Source organism: Choloepus didactylus, chromosome 4 (genome assembly GCF_015220235.1).
Source record: "Choloepus didactylus isolate mChoDid1 chromosome 4, mChoDid1.pri, whole genome shotgun sequence".
Taxonomy (NCBI): domain Eukaryota; kingdom Metazoa; phylum Chordata; class Mammalia; order Pilosa; family Megalonychidae; genus Choloepus; species Choloepus didactylus.
Genome location: NC_051310.1, coordinates 121,149,398 through 121,169,902, shown reverse-complemented (window position 1 = coordinate 121,169,902; position 20,505 = coordinate 121,149,398). Strand labels below are relative to the sequence as shown.

The 20,505-nt window shown below is 45.3% G+C and overlaps 1 protein-coding gene across 6 annotated transcripts in view; it reads left to right on the top strand.

Annotated features, from left to right (window-relative positions):
• LIPC (lipase C, hepatic type) overlaps positions 1 to 20,505 on the top strand; it is a 211,363-nt gene that overhangs the window by 107,682 nt on the left and 83,176 nt on the right. For 4 of the 6 annotated variants that reach the window (XM_037833847.1, XM_037833848.1, XM_037833850.1 and 1 more), the window contains one exon: positions 18,438 to 18,476. The exons of the other annotated variants lie outside the window; for them this stretch is intronic. In XM_037833847.1, coding sequence (XP_037689775.1) covers positions 18,438 to 18,476 — 39 coding nt within the window. The remainder of the gene's footprint in view (positions 1 to 18,437; positions 18,477 to 20,505) is intronic. 6 annotated transcript variants of the gene reach the window in all.

Sequence of the window (20,505 nt, the reverse complement as noted above, 5' to 3'; positions counted from 1 at the left end):
ATGTGGCCTTTTCACTCTGGCTGCTTTTAAGATATTCTCTTTATCACTGCTTTTAAAGCAAGTTGATTATGCTGTGCCTTGGTATAGTTTTCTTCATGTTTCTTGTGCTTGGGGTTCTTTGAGCTTCTTGGGTCTATGTGTTTGTAGTTTTCATCTAATTTAGATATTTTCTACCATTATTTCTTCAAGAATTTTTTTCTGTTGCCCTCTCTTTCTTCTTTGGAACCTTCAATTCCAAATTAAATTAAAATTGTCCCATGGCTGCCTGATGCTGTTCATTTATTTTCAGTCTTTTTTTTTCCTCTGTGTTTCATTTTAGATCATTTCCATTGCTATGCCCTTAAGTCTACTAATATTTTCTTCTGCAGTATCTAATCTTTTTAATCCCACCCAAAGTATTTTTCATCTCAAACACTGTTTTTATCCCTAGAAGTTCAACATGGGTTTTTTTTTTACATCTTCTATGTCTCTCCTTAACATGCCTATGCTTTCCTCTACCTTCTTGAACATATGGGTATAGTTCTAATAACCATTTTAATGTTCTTGTCTACTCATTTTATATATCTGTATCATTTCCAGTTTGATTTTGATTGATTGATTTTTCTCATCATTATGAGTTGCATTTGACTGCTTTTTTTCTTTTCTTTCTTTTTTTTTTTTTTTTTCCTGGCGTGCTTGGTGATTTTTCGATTAGATACCAGACATTGTTAATTTTACTTTGTTGGTGCTGATATTCTTGTATTATTCTAAATGCTTCTTCCAGTTCGCTAAAGCTGCTGGAATGTAAAATACCAGAAATGGATTGGCTTTTATAAAGGGGATTTACTAGTTTACAAATTTACAGTTCTAAGGCCATAGAAGTGTCCGAACTAAGGCATCAACAAGAGGATACCTTCTCTGAAGAAAGGCCAATGGCATCTGGGACCCCTTTGTCACATGGGAAGGCTCATGGCCAGAGTCTGCTGGGCCTCTCCCAGGCTTTCTCCAAAATGTCTCTGGGCTTCTGTCTTAGCTTTTCTCTCTCAGCTCCTGTGCATCCTTGCTTGTTTCTCCCAGGGTATTTCTCTCTAAGCCTCTAGGGTTCCCCTCTTAGCTTCTCAAGGGCAAACTCTGGATTTCATCTCTTAGCTTCTCTCCTAGTTCTGGTTTCAACAGCTGTCTCCAAAATGTCTCTCTGTCTGCATCTCCAAGCATCTGGACCTGTCAGCTCTGAGCTCTCTCTCTCTCCCTGAGTTCTCTTAAAGACTCCAGTAAACTAATCAAGACCCACCCTGAATGGGCCGGGTCACACCTCCATGGAAATAATCTAATCAAAGGTCCCACCCACAATTGGTCTGCTCCCAGAAGATTGGATTAAAAGACCGTGGCTTTTGTGGAGTCTGTAATAGATTCAAACCAGCACAATACTCTTTTAGCTTTGTTCTGGGATGCAGATAAAATACTCAGGAACAGTTTGATCCTTTGGATGGAGGTTTACTTTAAAACTTTGTCAGGTGGGGCCAGAGCAGCCTTTAGTCTGGGGTTAATTTGCTCCATTCCTGAGGCAATAAACTGAGTCATCTATCTGATGCCCTCTGGTTACCAGGTTTTTCACTCTGGCTGGTGGGAACACAGACTCTTCCCAGCCCCTGGGATTCACAGGATTGTGTTCTACCTCCTTTGTGCAGTTCTTTCCCAGCCTTAGGTAATTTCTTCATATGCCTGCACTAATCTCTACTGAGCTAAAAACTCACAGGGCACCTCCAGAGCTGTCTCCTCTCCAGTACTCTTCTCTGTGAGCTCTGGCTGCCTTGGCTACCCAAAATCCTAACTCTGTCTTCCCCTCCACAGGGAGGGGGCCTGTGGCCCAGCAACAGTCTCCAGGTTGCAAGTTAGGGCAATCATACAACTCTCCTCATTTGTTTCCCCTTGCTCATTCTGTGCTGTGTATTGCCCAGTGTTTGGAAACTGTTGTTTCATGTATTTTGTCCAGGTGTTTAAGGTAAGAGGATAAATCAGAACTCTGTTACTCCATCTTGGCCAGAAGCAGAAGTCTTCTGCTACACACTTTTGGATATTAGAATTTGGGGTGACTCACTTTGAGGAATTAAACCACCTCCACTCCATATTAAGATTCCAAACAACACTACTTATGTTAATAATTACAATATGATGACAAAATATCAGTGTCTCACACTATCCATTATCACACTAATCACTAGGGTTCCCTTTAACACTGTTTTTTCATTTGAGTAGAGCTGATTACTGCCTCAACTCACTCTCTTATTACTCACAAAGCAAAGTTTTTCAGTGTTTCAACAAATACCTAACATTTCTTTAGCACCAGCTTTGCCCAGCACCAAGCCTCTTACCTCTTACTCTTAGAGTTGTGCCCCTCTTTACACCGTGTAACACTATCACATAGCATACTGAGCTCAGCAATATTTCATCAGACTAACATGCACAGAGCCTCACCCAGGGGGACCTATTGTCCCAGCCTCTTACATGACAAAACCAAAGCCAAGACTCAGTACTGAAAAATACCTTGCTTTCCTGGAGCAAACTCCATTAGCAATCTCACAGTAACTTAGGAGAATTTCTACACTGCGAGTTTCAGTGTTGAGAACTGCAGCCTTAGAGGATTGCAGGGCTGTTTGAAGCCCTGCCCACAGTGCCAGGAAATACACTTTGTACATGAGCTCCTTTCCCACACAAATCTGAGAATGAGGCTATGACCCTGGAAACTGAACACAGGCAAATGCATCTGGTGAAACAGAAACCCTGCTGAAAACATTCTTGCACTGCCATTAGACGCAGAAATGCCCATATAAGCTTGATTTGCTGCCAGTCAAGTAAAATAATAACATGTAGGCATGTCAAAGAGATTCCACTAACATTCTCACTTGTGACCCTGACAACAAGCCCCGTAAGTAGGAAAGGCAAGCATCACAGTCCCCAAGTTACAGTTGAGTAAAGTGAGCCTCGTGGAGGTTAAGTGATTTGAATAAGGTCAGACAGCTAGTCAGTGGTGGAGTGGGACACTGAGCCCAGGTCTTCTAACACTAAGCAAAGAGCTCTTTCTATTATGCCTTACTTCCTCTCTTCCTGTATCAGAAAAAGGAGGCAACCAACAGCTTCCCTGAGTTGCCCAGGATTTCTGGGCAGTGGCACTATTGACATTTGGGGTCAGATAATTTGCTGCATGGGGCTGTCCTATGCATTGTAGGATGTTGAGCAGTGACCCTGGACTCTACCCAGTAGATGCCAGTGGCACCCACACACACAGTCATAACAACCAAATATGTCTCTAGATATTGCCAAACTGCCCTGGGTTGAGAACCACAGTGCCCTTGATGACACCTGAGAATGTGGCTCACGTGCTGAGGATGTAGCAGTGATAGGCCGTGTTCTGTAACAGGAGAAACGCAAAAGCCAAAGAGGAACTTTGTGCATATGCCAATGAATCTGGGATCATGGAACTCAACAGTGACGGACTGAGAATTGTGCAACACCTAGGAGCTACCTAAAAAGTCCCTTTCTTGGCCATTCTCTGAACTTAACCTTCTGTGTTCCCACCCCAATCCTTCAGGCTCTGGAGATTCTGCATAAACCATACCACTTGCCAAAGAGACTTTTCTGGAAGGCATCATGGAGTTAGTTGATGTGACATGAGGCCATACGGCATGGCAGTTAGGATGCAGGTTCTGTAAGTTCAACAACATGGATGAAGCTTGCATAGGGCTGAACGAGAGAAGCCAGGCACAAAAGGGTACACACTGCAAGAATCCTCTTACATAAAGTTCACGAATAGGCAAAACTAATGAATGGTGATGGGAGTCAGCACAGTGCTTGTGTCTTATGGTGGTATTGACTGGGAAGAGGTTTAAGGGGAGCGTCTGGGAATTGAAACGTTCTCCATCTCGATCTGGGTGGTGGTTACACTGCTGTACACACATGTAGAAAACTGAGCTGTACATTTAAAACCTGTACACTATACTGTGTGTGAATTATACCACAAATAAGTAGATAAGCTTCATCATCCTAAAAAAAAAGAAGAATGTGGGCTCTGGAACCAAGCTGCCTGGGTTCAAGTTCCAGCCGTGAGGGTGACCGTGGCCACTTCAGAGGTTTTGTGGGAGGTTAATGAACAGTGCAGGGCACAAGGGAAGTGCATGATAAATATTAGCATCATTACAATTGAAGGGATCCACACTAACCAGCCAGGCGAAGTGAAGGATTGACAAGTGCATCTGACACCTTCTGCTGCCCCTCCTTCTCACCCCCCATCACCACCACATTGAACACAGAGTACATATGCAGTAAATACTTGATGACACAAGCAAGCCCCCTTCCTCTGCAGGGAACCCCCCCCCCCCCATCCAAACAGTCAAGACAGGCATGTTTGCCATTATTTTCTGACTGCCTTAGTTCCTCCCAGGGCCTCTCCAGAGGCTTGCTTAGTTGCTGCCTCTATTTGCAGAGCTCTTCATCAATAGACTGAGTATTTACAGAATAAGGCAGTTTTGATTAAACACTTCATTTCACTGGAGACTGGGGTATTGTACTGTGTCTATGAGTTATTCTCGGCTTAGCAGCCCTTGCTCTGAGCATACGTTTCTCTACATTTTTAAGGCCTAGCATAGGAAGAACTGCAGTGAAACAGATCAAATGAGGAACAGATGGGCTTTCTCTGTACCTTTCTCCCAACTGTTTCTCGGTGGATTTACCACAGTATCTTCACTATTTGCTCCTTGCTATCTTTTATTTTACTCTTTGGAAATTGGCTGAGTCAGAAGGGAATAAACAAATACAAGATTGGGTGGAGAGAACATTAGACAATTTGCGAGGAAACCTGGATTCTAGATCCAGTATCCAGATATGCGATTGATTGACACATTTTTTAACTTTTCTGCATCTCAGTGGTTTTTTTAATCTGTAAAATGAGATTGGACTAGAATTGTGGTGTTTGAATGTATGTAGGAAGCCTTCCTACAAACAGAATTTCAAGCAGAAGGTGTTAAGACCTAAAAGCAGTGTGATTTGGGTTGAAACGGAGGTGGAGCGTCAGGAACAGGCTGGTGAGGACCCAGGGCCCAGGAGCTCGCCCCCTCCTCCTTTACGAGATACGCACAGCCGCCAACACGACCAGGCTACAGGCCCCCCACCAGGGGAGACCATTAAAACTTCCTTCCCCTGATCACTGTTGGCAACCAAATCTCAGGAGATCTGGTTGTAATCTCGTGAGATCCTGTTGGAACCAAAGCTCGCAAGAAATTCTGTTGTCACAAATCTTTATAACTTCCCCCCACCCTGTACTCCTCTCTCTCTCCCTCTCCTTCCCTCCCTCCCTCTCTCCCTCTTGCTCTCTCCCTCTCACTCTCGCTGTCCGCCTCCTCTCTCCTTCTCCCCCCCCCCCCCTCTCTCTCCAGAATGCTCATTTCACTGTTCCCAACCCACCACTATTGGGAAGATTTGTCTCCTGTGTAAATCCCTAATTAAACTCATGCATAGCTCCATGCCAGGCTTGTTCTTTGGTCTTTCTTAGGGCTAATCTGGGTTGGAACTCGGCCCTTTCAGATTCTGCACCCTTTTCTCTTCCCCCATAGCAGCCCCAAAAGTACCTCCACAGGATCTTTGGGCTCAGGATCCTAGGAGCTCAATTGGAAAAATAAATTTGCCTATTATTTTTCAAAACACTTCCCAACCATCCAACATACTGCTTGCTCTACAGTGCCCCATTTCTATTCATTCAGTAAATTTTGACTAACAGACCCTCTGTACTTTAAGAAAACCAAGAAGTAAGATCGTAAGTTACATGTATTTGCGTGGAAAAAGACTGAAAGGAAATATACCCCCACCCTACCCCCGCAAAAAGCAAAAGGCTGTTCACTCCTGAGTGATGGGAATAATGCATTATTGCTCAGAGTAATGAATGCAGAGGGGTGGCTCTCATTTTTCTTGCATCACCATCTATAACAAGTATCTGAGAAGACCCTTGTACCTCTCAAAGTGACCAGTTCTGTGTCCTAAAATCAAGGCCTTACCTTCATCACAACAGCTAAGGCAAACCTTCAAGATATTAATGCAGAGAGACAAGTGTCAGTTGCAGTGCTACAAGAAACAGGCGTGATGGAAAATTGTCCTTCAACAGAATTTCCTCAAGTGTGTTCCATGGAATATCAGTCCCAGAAATGCTTTACCAAAAAAAGCATGGGGATGGGGCAAGGCCTGTTCCAAAGTCAATTGAGTTTAAGGCCACTGCATATCATATGTTCCTTCTAGAAATTAAATGCACAGTAGCTTCTTAAGAGCTCTGTTGGGCATCAAGAAGCCTGATCAACATTGTTTAATACAATATTCTCCAAATTTATTTGACCACAGAACTCTTTTTTCCCCATAACCCTTATTAACATCCCAACAAAGAGTTTGTGATCATAAAAGCCTTCACAAAGTCAATTTTTAAAAATTGAGTTAAAAGACTTGAAATAGATGAGGAATTGCAAAGGAGGAAGGGAAAGAAGGGAGAGAGGGAAGGAGGGAGAGAGTCAGGCAGGGAGAGAGGCAAACAGGTTTGGTCTCTGGAAGACACTTAGAAGAGGACAAAACAAAGGACCACCCATGATTCCAAGAAATGTCCAGCCCTTTCTTTACAGTCGTCGGTGCCTTCCTTTCCAGATCATTCCTAGAGAGTAAGACAGAAGCAGGGCTTGCTGACTCAGTGGTCCAGCAGCTCATGACTCCTGAAAGGACTGTGGGAATTAGAAGTGAGCCCGTGCAGGGTCCCCACCTCTGCCCTACCCTTCCCCCAACTATTGGCTCACTGTGATGAATCCTTTCCTAGGAAGGCCAGAAAAATGAAAGTATCCTGTTAATTCAATTCAGCAAATAACCCACCTCTGTGCTGGGCCCTGTACTAGGTGCTGGGACCACATGGGTGGATTCATAAGACATCCTCAGCTTAGAGCCTAGAGAAGGATTCAGCCAGCAAATAAGAATCCCACCCTCAAGATCTTCAAAGGGCCCTGGGAACACAGAGAAGGAGCCCCTCACCTAACCAGCTGTCAGGAGACATTTCCCGAAGTCTCAACCACGAAGCACCCATTCTGGTTCCTTCAAGGCCGATGGTGGACGTGTAGGTAGGGAAGAGTTTCCAAGCAGAGGGCACTGCAGGAGCAAATGCTGGGAGGCAGAAGAGCGAGGGGCCATCAGGGACCCTCAAGGGCTCCGGTTGGGGTAGAGTATTTGGCAGGATGAGGAGGATATGATGGGCAGAGAGGTGTGGAAACAGACCCAGCTGGGAAGCAAGCAGTCACACATGTTAGTGCTACAGTGAGTTGCAGTTGCTGATAACAGGAGAAGAAAGAGGTGGGAGGAGTGGAGATGACTGCAGGGATAAGTTGGGGCCTGAAGAGGAATTTGTGAGCAGAATGGGGAAATCAGCAAAGGCTGGTTAGAGGTAGGAGGTGGAAAGACAGTTCAATCCTCTACAAGTTAAGCAGGTTATGTAAGAAAGTCGGGGCAGTGATGGTGATAATGAGGATGACAATGCATCTACGACACATCTCTTTCCCTCTGTCTCTCTCTCTTTCTCTCTCCTGGTTTGGGGAGAGGGAGGCAGAGAAATGGTCAGAAGAGAGAGTTGCTGTGTCTTCTCCAGAAAGCACCTTGGGCGGGTGATGGTCCCTCCATCCCCCATCCATCCTCTCTCACACCCATTCATCCTCCTGCAGAAGACAGGCTGTGTGGAGCCAGTTGGGTCCTGTACCCTCTTTCCCGAGCCCTCAGGTCCTCAGACCCCTTCTCACTGACTCTTCTCCCTCCCAGTGACTTGCCCGAGCCTGGCTACATGCCCCACCCTTACCCCTGGTGGGGTGATTCCATCCTCCTTCTTCTGGCCCATCATGGCCCAGAGGGGCTGCTGCCACAGCATCCCCACCCCCACTTCCAAGTAGTCAGGATGAGCCATCTCCCTGCAGAGGCAAAAAAAACTAGTGGCCTTGTACTCTCAAAACAAGGCTATGCTGAACCCCAAATCCTGAGGCCCCCTCCTCTTAGGAAGCATTGTCTTCAGGGTAGATGTTGGATTCTAGTAACACATTCCCTGGGGTGTTTTCAAATCCAGACACGCTGGAGCCTTGTTCTAGCCTCACTCTGGGCCAAGGCCCCGGGCATACCTCCAGCCTCTGACTGGCTCCTGGCTACTGCCCCCACTCAGCCCCGTTGGGTGGCAACTAGCAGGCCCAAGCTTTGGAGCCCCTAGTGCTTCCAGCCTGAAGCTCTGCTGCCTCCAACCTCAGGCCCCTGCTTGCCCATTTCCATTTCAATACACTCCTGCTCCTTCCTGCCAAAACCTCAGGTACTACCGAGTCCCAGGCCCCCTTGCGCTGCTCTCGTGCTCCCTGGTCTTCTCGCACAGCCCACCCCCTCGTCCGCACATCTGGGACGGCAGGTCGAAGCTGCTTGTTTTCAAGATTCTCCCATATCCTCCTAAGTGCAATTTCTTCCAAAGAGCCTGGCACATCTTAGCTGCCAGTGTGAACTGTGAGTTCCCGGAGATGCCAGTAGCACTTTTCAACATTCGTCACTTCTGACACATCTAAAATGTCCTTGCTCCCGTCACTCCATGAGCACCAGCCCCAGATGGCCTGGCTGCTGGAGAAGCGCCAGGTTTTAAAGGCAGTGCCTGGGAGGCCTTGGGGCAAAACAGGAGTCTAACAAGGCTGACAAAAAGCACTTGCTTCCCTCTCACTTCCTCCACACCTTCCAAAGCTGAGCACCTCTGGGTTTCATCACAGTCCTCGCTGCCTGGCTTCCAAGCTCTAAGCCTCCTTCCTTCTGTAGAATTCCCCGCACCTTGACTGGCAGTGGCTCCAAATACTTTACCATCCGGCAGGTCCAGTCCTGCCAGAAAGGAAGCTGCCTACTTAGAAAGTTCCCTGCCGGGCTGCCTTTGCTGTTTAGGGTCACTGGGGACTCCACAGACCCTCTGACTCACTCAACGGGTCAAGTCAAGGGCCCTCAGGGCCAAGTGGGCAAAGGGGTGGCAAAAGGCACGATGGTTAGACAGTCAGCTGGGCAGGCAGGTAAGCCTTATACAAGGCTGAGTGAAACCTTTGGCCACACAGCCAGACAGTGGAGAGTCGGCTCCCAGAGTCCTCTGGGGCACGGAGAAGGCTTTTAGAGGTAGTTGAGGAGCATCCAGACAAATGGATATCTTGAAAGATGCAAGCAGAAAATAAACCAAGCTGGGCTCCTTTGTCTTATTTAGAATTATTATTTGAAGAGGTAAAACATTCGCATGGTTCATAGGTAATCACTTTTATCACTTTCTCCTGTGCTTTTCCAAGGTTTCTTTATGCAGATTAAAAGCATACTCTATATACTATCTGTACCTTGCTTTTGGTCACTTAACAATACGTTCTAAAGACCTTTTCAAATTCCTACACAACATTTTCTCAGTGGAGCTGTGTCGTATTGTTGAGGGATGTATCACTGTTTTTGATCTGGTCTCTAAAGGGACATTTGGCTTGTTTCCAATATTTTATAAGTACAGACAATACTGCAATGAAAACCCTTTTATTAATTTCATTTCATGTTTGTGCAGATATATCCACAGAAAGAGAATGCTGGGAGAGAGTAAATGCATTTTACCTTTCATAGACGTTGCCAATTCACCCTCATAATAGCTTCCAACCTCCCCATCGAGATGTATGGTCAAATTGTTGAATGTTTACCAATCTGATAGGGAAGGCCTGTGTCTTGGTATAGTTTTAATATGTATTTTTCTTCTTAAAGAGTGTGGTTGTGGCTCTTCCATAGGTGAAAGGGCCATTTGTATTTATTTCTCTTTGGAATGTCTCTTCACGTTGTCTTTGCACATTTTTCTCTGGGTTGCTGCTCTTTTTCTTTGTTTCTAGGCATTTTTTATTGACCAGAGAGATTAGACCTTTATGTTATGAATTGCAGATATTTTTCTCACTTTGTTATTTGGTCTTTTGGCTTTATTTATGGTGTTTTATTTCTTTTAATTTAACTTGTTTGGCCATGCAGAAGTTTTTTGTTTGTTTTAATGTAGTCTAATTTAATACCCATTTATAGCTTCTGAATTTTGAGTCACAGAAGATCCTTGCTCACAAGGTTAGAAAGGAATTTGCCCCTATTTTCTTCTAGTCATTTCATGGTTTCCATATTTTACGTTTAAAAATTTGAGCCATTTGGAGGTTTTCCTGGTCTATGGTGTGAGGTATGGATCCAACTTTATGTCTTTCTGTTTTCGCAGTTCTCCCAATGCTATTTATTTAAAAGTCTATCTTTACCCTGCTGGTTTGAAAAGCCACTTCTATAAAATACTGAATTCCCATATCTAGTTGGGTGTTTGGGTTTCCATTCTGTTTCTTTGGTCTGTCTATATATCCATGCACCAGAGGTACAGAGCCTTCTGGGAGTGTTTCAGGATGCTCACGTGCCTCTTTGAAGTTGCAGAAAGTCCAGGTGGACTTGATCATCCCCCGAGCCTTGGACTTTGTCTGCAGATTCCCAGAACCTATCTTTTGGTGCCTCCCAAACTGTAGAAATGAAGGTGACCCCAGAACATCTTGACAGGAAGTTATCTTATCTGAAATTCTTTCTGCTCACAATCTGTGACTGATGGGAACAGAAGGACTCTTGGATCACTACTTCCTATACCACCAAAACCACCATCGCTACCTCCATTCTTTGAGAACCTGTTATATACCACGCAATGTGGGAGGCACTTTACACATTCGTCATATTTATATATAGTCCTATGAGGAAACCATCTGTAAATGTGCCCAAGATTACAACTAAATAGTGGCAGAGCCAAAGATTTGGAATCCCAGCCTGATTCCAAAGCTCATATTCTTAACTGCAAGGCAAGTTATTCTTAGAGTGATCTGCCAACTTGGGATGATGCAGATTCCCAGGCCTCCACACACCCACTGAATCAGCTGCTCTGATGGGGCCCAGGAGTGTGCATTCTTAGGCCCATGACTTTGTGTGGACCACTGCCCTCACATGGAAGCCATGAGGTAAAACCTAGGAAACCTTGCAGGACAGGTGTTCACCGAGCAGGGCTGTAAGGGCAGAACCCTGGCAGGGTGTGTGTGAGGTCAGACCTATAGTTCCCCATTAGCAGAGATGCTTGACCTGGGCCGTGGTAGCCTGGTTCGGCTCCTTACGCTGCCTGATGCAGATGGCACACCCCAGCTGGCAGAGGCAGAAACTCAGGCTAGTAGGCTCCAGGGCTGCCTCCTAAGGTCAATAGGCCCAGGAGGGACCGGCCAAGTGGAAGAGGGGAGGCCGAAATCCTCACTCCAGAGAGGAGCCTCCTTTCCTCTGCACAAAGGTGCAGTCCTCGTGCCAAGCCATGCATCGGAGCTGCTGCGCTGCTCGAAGAAGCTGCATGCTTCTAATTCACAGGAAGGTGCTAAACAGGCTGGCAAAGACCCTGGTGGTAAGGGCCAAAAACTGTCTGGAAAGAACTATGTTGGGTCAAGACATGAGAAAGAAGAGCCCTTAGGTAAGTTCTGAAAAGAAAAGGAAGCAACAGACTGAAGCTCTGAACTGGACATTTTACCAAGTGTCATTTGGTTATCACTAAAACCCCATGAGATGGGTCTTAATGTATCCAATTTAAGGTAAGGAAACTGAGGTTCCCACAGGTTGAGTTTCCCAAGAGTTTCCACTATGCTACCCTCTTCTGTCAGAGCTCCCCAGAAATCTCTGTAGTACATGTCCATGGTCTGAAGGAGGCAGGGGGGCAGTCAGCTGGGCTTCCAGACACTGGCAGTGAAAGCAGGACATGGATCCAAAAGAATACATCCCAGATATGGAGCAAGAGTAAAGCATCAGCCCAGGAAGTTTAAGCATAGTGCTTGCCACATAGTAGGCACTCAGTAAATGTTTGCTGGAATAAATGAATAAATGGGATCGTGGTTGACCCTCAGTCTGTAAGAGCATACCCAACAACCGGCCCTTTCAGCTCCAGGTCTCAACATGGAAAAGCCCAAGTGGGCCTCGGGGGTGGGGCTCGGCCAATTTCCTCATCAAGCAGCCCCCAAAACCCTGCTCAAAAGAGCACATCCCACGTGCTTCAGCTCACACTCCCAGCCCACAGTTTACTTTTGCCTTAAAGAGTAACCTTGGGACTGTCTTGCCAAGTGAATGCTTTCCTCATGTGCAAGGGTTTATCTTTGCAAAACATGGGGCCCAGATACCAGTGCAGGAGGGAGGAGAATTCCTGCGGAAACAGAGCCAGGAGGTCCCGGGTCACCTTTGCTCAGACTCATGTTTCTTTTTGCCTGCTTAACTCTGGCCTCAAAAAAAGTTTCTTCTCTGGCATCCTTTACTTACTGAAATTCAGAATTGGAGCAGTCTCAGGACCCAGGCATCTCAGAACCAGAGGCACCCTGGGATCACTTTCCGTCCTTTGTTTTCTCGAGGTGGAAACTGAGGTCCAGCTGGCTTGGGTGAAAATCCAGGACCAGAATCGCCGAGGACACTTCACTCCACCACCCTGGAGACCTTGAGGCAGGGCTGGTCCAAATCCCTCCCCTTCCAGATGAAGAAACTGAGGCCTAGAAAAGTTAAATGACTTGCTCAAGGTCAGTCGGAATTGGTTAATAAAAAACTGGGACCTCACAGAGATGCACTGACGCACAATCACATGTAGTTCATCATCTTAGTGTTTAGCAATGCATTGTCTACCAAAGCAAATGAAGCAGGCTCAAAAAGGAACTTGTTGCATTGTTTGCCTCATGAGAAATGCCTTCATCTCAGGCTCTTGGCTTTCTTCAAAGTCAGCACATAAATGCAACCCGACAAAGCCACACCTTGTACCACGGAAGTGCGATTTGTAAAAAGACCAATTCCAGTAATCTCACAGTCAGCATGCCTCCTGTGAGGTGCTGAAGGCCTGGTAAAGGATGATCATGACCCAGTCCTACCATGAGACACTACCTTCCCTGACTGCAAAGGAGCCACTTAAGGCTCCCGGTGGTATTGTGTTGTGCTGAGAGCACAAACTCAGTACTTTTATGATTAGGATTAAGATTGGGCTGCTGGGGTTCAAATCCTGCCTCGGATCTCCTCAGGCATTTGGACCTCTCAAGATCAGTGTCCTCTCCTGTAAAAAGAAGATAATAATACCACGCACCTCCCAGAACAGAGAGGATGGAATGGGACCGTCCACGTAAAGCATTTAGCCCATTGTATATTTAAGTGGATTGAAATTGTTAGCTCTTAGTATCTTTCTACGTTGGGAGGCAGTAGGGGGAGATTAGGGGCAGATCCAAGTTAGGCTGGCTGAGCTTGAGACCCAGCTCTACTACTTTTCTGTGTGACCTTGATAAAGGTCTGAAATCCTGTTTCCTTATGGGATAGTAATAGCACCTATCTCACAGGGGTATTTTATCTAGGAAGATAAGATATGCCAAGTATGTACCAAAAAATAAGGGATAGCCACATAAACCTGACTCCTCAATTCCACCCCTTCCAGTATGGTCCCCTCATCTTTACTGAGACAATTTAGGGTCTGCATGGGGTTCTTGGAGATGTTATATGGGCAACTGATACCTGTGGGGAATTTATCTGTAAGACGGCTTCAACTCCCATGTCAGAAAAATAATCTCACCATTTAACCAAGTTATCCCACACCAAGTAATTTATCCTAGTGGACATATTTCTCTGAAAGGAAAAGCTGTCTATGTGGAGTTCATTGCAGCTTTATTTATAAAGGTGAAAAATTGGTAACAGCCTGTTTGTCCTATGATAGGAAAATGGATCCATGAATTATAAAACATTCCCTCAGTGGAATATTACTCAGGCACTAAAAATGATGAGTGGGACACCGTAGGAGCATGGAGAGAAGTTTATTATGTAATGTGAAATGAAAAAGCAAAAAACAATCATACCTGCACAGTTACATGAAAAATATATTTGCTTCTGGACACAGAATAGAAACACAGAAAAATTAAAAGTCAATCCATTAGGAAAATGAGATTGTGGCTATATTTTTAAATTTTTTATTTTCTACTGTTTCTCTGCTTTGGGGCAATAAATACATTTTTTAAACGAATAAGGAAGAACACCTGGTGCTTACTCCAGAAACAATTTTGCTGAAGGCAATTTTCATCTGTGGAAAAATTGTAGCACAGGGTTGGTACTTGGAAAGTATTATCAGAAGAAAGAGAAGAATGAATGAGTCAATAACTGAAAAAAATGACTGAATGGAGCATCTTCACTTCAACACCAGCATCAAAGCTGGGTGTTGAGAAGCCAAATTGGATAGGAAAGATTTGTGTTGTCTTTTTCCATCTAAGCTACCGGCCTAAGGTCTATTCAGAAAAGTCATCCTAGGTCTGACCTTTCTAATGGAGCTGAGAACAAGAGGGCAGATTGGGCACTGCAGACCTGAACAGGCCCAAATTGAAATAAAGTATGTACATGGCTTAGCAGAGCACCTGGTACGTGCTGAGCACTCAACAAATGCTGACCACTCACATGACTATTAATCGTGGACAGAAGAGCTGGTCTAGGGGAGGCCACCAGAGTCGCCACTGAAGAAACCAGTGTTGTGGAAAGAGACCCCAAATAGCAGAAGGGACCATGTGGGCTGGGCAATAGACACCTTAGAAGCTGGACCCAGTGTAAACAACGCCAAGGCAGAAGGGCCTTCGCACAACATTAGGTGAATGAATGAACAACCTAAACTGCACAGAGATTCCTACCAGTGCAGCAACAGGAACTCAGAGTCCCATTTAAGATGACACAAAGAAAAAAAATAGGCTACTTATTGCTCACTTTTGTGTTGTAGACCAAGATCTCAGGGAAGGGCTTGTTTTTAACTGGTGCTCTCTCTGTCTCTCTCAAACTAACTAAATAAAGTCTTCCTTATTTGTAGCCTTTGCGGATTCCAGTGGTGTAAATACTCCCACACAGCCAATTGTGAAATACCAATGTTAAGTAACTGAGCACAGAAAGCCAGACCCAGTTGGCTCTCCTGAGATGTTGCAAGCCGGCTCCCGCACACTGCTGAGATGCACGCCATATGAGGGTTTTCTCTAGACAACTTTCAAAGATCTTTCCCAGCACTAGGGTTTCAGGACACTAGGTTGGAGCCTAATTGATAATACTCAAAGCCATTCATTTTATCGAATGTGGTCTGCTGATTTTACTTGTTTTGAAATGTAGCCTAGCGGAACTGTTTGACACCCCTGTCTCTCAAAAGCATGCCCCCAAAATGAACCAGCCCTTCTGTCAATGAATAAACATAAATGCTCCAGATTGAATCCATTTCTTCCTTTGATTCAGTGGCTTCGTGACTAAGAACAGACCATGCATCTTCCTTAACGGTCACTGAGAGGAAATCTATAAATTTTTTCTTCAAATTATTTTTAAACAATATGCGTTAACCTATAACTCATAACAGTCCTAGAAGGTAGGTACTACTGATAGATCCATTTTATAGGGGAGGCACAGAAAGGTTAAGTAACTTGCCGTGGGCCACACAGCTAGCAAGTAGCAAAGCTGAGCTTCAAGCCAGGCAATCTGGCCCAGAGCTTGTCTTGCTGTGCAGTAAGCTAATCATATACATGATATGGGCCTTTTAACCCTTCCATTTATGGGGCCAGATTGTAAAGGGGCCAGCAATCTTCCACTCTTCTTTTTTCACTTGACTGTAAAGTAGCAACTTCTTCAGCCTCTGATAAAACTTGGGCTCTGGAGCGGGCAGTGGCCCCCATTTTCCTTTTACAGGCACCAGTGCGACCAATATTAAAGCAGCACCTGTCCTACCTGCCACCTCTCCTGGGCTACCTGTCTCCATTGGTAACTCCACGAGGCGGGTGGCCTTGGGCTGGATCCTTTGACTCTGATCCCATCGGGCAATGCCCTAAACTCCACAGTTAGGGCCAAGGCCCTCTGCCTCTGCTCCCTCTTCTGTTTCTGTCGGCCTCACCCGGCAACCGTGTAGGTTATGTCTGAGATAGGGGCTGGGGGATAAGGTGAAATGAAGACCAAAGTCAGGAGCTGATCAGTCAGTATACATCCAAATACAATTCTGAAACAATAACAGCATTGAATTAAATTGTTAATCAAAACAGCACTTGGCAACCTGGCTTTAAGGCAAGGCCTCCCATTTCAGTAGTAATTGAAGGACCTATGACTGTCAAGTCCCTGCTGACCTGCTATGGTCAGATGCCAACTTCACAGCTCTCCTGACCTGTGCGAGCCTTCTCCAGGAGTTAGTCTGAGGATTTTCGTCCCTCCAACAATTATCTTCTGATGGCTAACTATCATAACAGCAAGCATTTATACAGCACACACTATGTGCCAGGCACCGTTACAGCATTGCACACATATTAACTCATCAAATCCTCCCAACAACTTTATAAGGAAGGTACTATTATGATCTCCATTTAAAGATGAGGTTGATAAGAAAGCTGAGGCACATGGAGGGTAGCTAACCTTCCAAAGTTCACACAGCTAGGAAGGCTTGCAAATGGACTTCAAATCCAAGCAGTGTGGCTCCAGTCTGGGTGCCAACCACTGCACTTCACAGCCTCTTCCTCTCCTAACTCAAGTTTCAATGGCGGGCAGACCTCAGTCCTGCCTTTGGGGAGCTTACCACCTAATTGGGGAAATAATTTATGTAACAGCTGTTCAAATGTAAAACTACAAATGTGAATGTACCTAAGAGAATAAAAAATCAGAAAACACGACCAAGTCAGAAAACTCAGAGGGGTTTTCCCTGAGGAAATGAACATTGAGAAAGCACAGACTCTAGTTAATTTCTTCTCTGGAATTTACAAAAGGAGAAACAGCAGTCTGAGTCTGTAAAATGGTTAACAAATTCAAGCCAAAATGGGACTAAGAAGATGTAATAAATCAGACTTCTGAAATCGCTTTCCTTTCATCCCTTATCTCGTCTTCTTATTTGACAACAAAATGGGGAAGAGCAAAAAACAAAACAACAAACACAAAAGAACAGGTGAACAGGAATGCAAAAGAGAATTGGAGGCTGGCAACCTCCAAAAGGGTATGGAATTAAATCATTTCAGTAACAGTAGACCCCAAAGCACTTTTTAAGGAACAGCTAGAAAATGAATCCATTCAAGACAAATTTAAGAATTTCTATAGGGTTCAGAACAGAATCCTCATGGCCTGAAAAGCTAACACAGCTTTACGAAGCACCTTATTCACTCCTTGGGAGTGACTTACACCTTGAATGATTGAGATTCAAAATTATAGTGAAGTGATGCTAGGATGCCCCAGGGAGTCACATTACAAAGATTAATAACCACATTATCCAAATTAAGTAATAGAGGCAGAGAAATGTTTTCAAGGTAATAAGTTAATGGAAGGTCGAGGCAAAATTCAAGATGGCAGAGTGGGAGAAGCTCTCCTCACCACTGCCTTGGGTGGAAACTTCTCATCACCAAACAAAGTTCAGCAATAGCTAAAAGCTGAACCTGTAAAGGCCCAGCAGTGACTAAATTCTCATGCAAGTTTTTCCACCCTGCTGTGGTTCTAGAAGTCAGCATTGCCCATCAACAAATCATGGGCCTGACTACAGCATCCAGGGACAGAGCTGTGACAACATTTATCTCACACTTTTGTTCCATCCTAAGCAGAAGGTATGGCCTAGAGAGTTTTCAGGCTAACCATGAAATTATGATCCTCCAGAGGACCCCACCACCCCCACCACTATCCCCAGGTCTGGGAATATTTTCAGCAGTGCATGTTTACAGTGTGAAATCACACACACACACATAGACACACACAGGCAATTTTTGTGAACTGTCTAAAGTCAAAATCTTCTTCCACGTCATGTTCATCCACTGATTCTGTTTCTAATCAGAAAGAGAATCAATGGAGTTGCTCAAAATAAATCTAGTCCCTCTTCTCCATGACACCCTTCACCTCATGTCCTCAGCTAAATAGTATATTTTTCTAAGCACCAGAATCCCACTTTCTTCACCAATTTCTCTTAGTCATGAGCTTTTAAAAAATCTGCATCCTTCCAGACTCAGCTGATACCTCGTGTCCTCTTGCATCTTTCCTAAAGCCCCCACTCAGGGATTCCCTCCATCACAGCCACCACATTCCATGGCTGGCTCTCATGCCAACCCCCCACTCCCACCCCCTCACTGCACTGGGGACTCCTGGAAGACAGAGACCAGGTCCTATTTGCCTCCAACGATTACCAAGCCAGAGCCTGGGGCAAAATAAATGCTTAATAAATGCTTGTTGAGGAAAAGAATAAATGAATGAATAAACACATACCTATATACATACACACAACTTCCTCACTCATCCATGGGCTAAAGAAAACCAAAGCCCCTGGTTCACTTTGTGATCTGTCCTAGTCTCCTAGGGCTGCTGTAACAAATTGCCACAAACTGTGTGGCTTGAAACAATAGGAATTTATTCTTTCACAGCTCGGGAGGCCAGAAGTCCAAGCTCGAGCTGTCGGCCGGGTTCGTACCTTCTGGAAGCTCTGAGAGAGAAGCCGTCCCAGGACGGCTCCTGGTTTCCGGTGGCTGCTGCAAGCCTTGGCGTTACTGGGCTGCGTCACTCTAATTTCTGTTTCCATCTTTGCACGTTCTTCCCTGTGTGTGTTCCATGTCCAGTCCCCTCCTCCTTTCTCTTACGAAGACACTGGTCCTTAGATTTAGGACCCGCCCTCGTCCAGCATGACTTCAACTTAACTTAATTCCATCTGCAAAGACCCTATTTTCAAATAAGTTTCCAGGGGTTGGGACCTGAACGCGTCTTTTCGGGGAACCCAATTCAACCCCTCTGTGGGCCTCTGTCTGACAACTCTTTTCTATAGGCCTTTCGTGAGCAGCCTCGAGTCCCTAGGCACCCGGGCCAGAGTTTATTTGCTCAACTAAATCCAGGGTAAATAAACATGAGACAGAACCACTCCTGGGAGGGAAACTGGTGTCAATTTTCACAGAAGAAAAAAATTTCACAAATCAGAAATGCAAGATGCTAGATGCTCCTATCACTACTTGTCTAACCACATATCCTTACGCAGATGCTGATGGTGTGCCAGGCATTATTCTGAACTCCATGCAAATATCATCTTATTTAATCCTCAAAACAACTTCATGTGATGGGTACTAATTTTAACCCTCATTTTATTTTCATAGCATTCGAGTCAGCTCTTTTATCCTGAAAGGAAAGAGGGTGTAGCTATTTGGTCACTGAATAAAAGAAAGTTAACTACCTTTAGCTCCAATGCACGAATGACTGACAGATCTAACGTTATCCTTGATCTGAGGTCTGGATCCCCCCAAATACCAGCTGCTCATGGCACCGCTCCCCATGCTGGATATGCAGATGAATCACATGGCCCCTGGCCTCAGGGAGTTCACAGGCTGGTAGAGGAAACACACACCTCAAAATAAAGTACCTGGCAGCATGACAAGGACATTAGGAGCAGGTGCACAGTGCAGGGCTGGCAGCAGGAGGAAGTCATTGCCTCTGGTGGGACGAGGCCTCCTGGAGGGTGCCATGTCTGCATTCCCTTGTAATGGATGGTCCAGAGTTCACCCAGGAGCGATAGAGACAGACGGAAGAGAGGGTGCAAAAATGCAGGGAACTACCAGCAATCTGGCTCTGCAGGAGAATGAAGAGTGGGAAAGAGTTGGGGGACTATAAATCAGCTGATGGCTCTGTCTGCAAAACCTAGGCGCTTGAAGTCGCTGAAAGTTTTAGTGACAAGATCAGATTTCTTTTCTAGAAAGAGTCTCTGAGCAGCAGTGAAAGGGAATATGGTGAGACCAACACAGGGAGAACAGTCAGGAGGCTGTTGCAATAAACCAGGCAGAAACGGTGAGTGCCTGCACCAAGGCCCGGGACCCGAGGGATATTTAGGAACCTGAAACTTTGGACGGAGGGTGGCTGGGGAAGGTGTGCGAGGAGACGCCCCAGCCTCTGACTTAGACAACCAGGAGGGCAATGCATCCAGTGAAATGGGGCACATGGTCCAGGAGCAGGCTTGCAGGGGAAGAGGGCATCTATGAGCTTGGGAAAATCTACCGGAGCAGCAGAAATTTTCTTCATTATCTCAGAAACATTATTCAGTTTCTCACTCTCATCACCTTTTAATAAAATATGATGCATTTCATTCTGTCATCACAGTGAAAAGCATTGCCCTTTGATGGGAATTAATAACTGTTCAAATTAATAACCGTTGGGTAGGAAAATTGGTTTCATTAAAACCTCCCCTTGCACTTTGCAGGTTCATCATCTCTCAGTTCTACTGTCCCCTGAAACCAAAAGCCCAAGACTTATTATTTGAGAAGCCTGTTGGCTCTGTGCTCAGAAAGAATAATAGGGTCCTTCGCAATTGGGCTGTATTGACTTCACTAACCCAGTCTGCCAGTGCACCCTTGGGTCTGTCCCTTGGAGCCCACTCTCTTCTAGAAAGTGGGGAGAGAGCTTCCACCCCCAACTCTTGGCCTGAGCAGAAAAGGTATCATCCATCTTGGGGTGTCA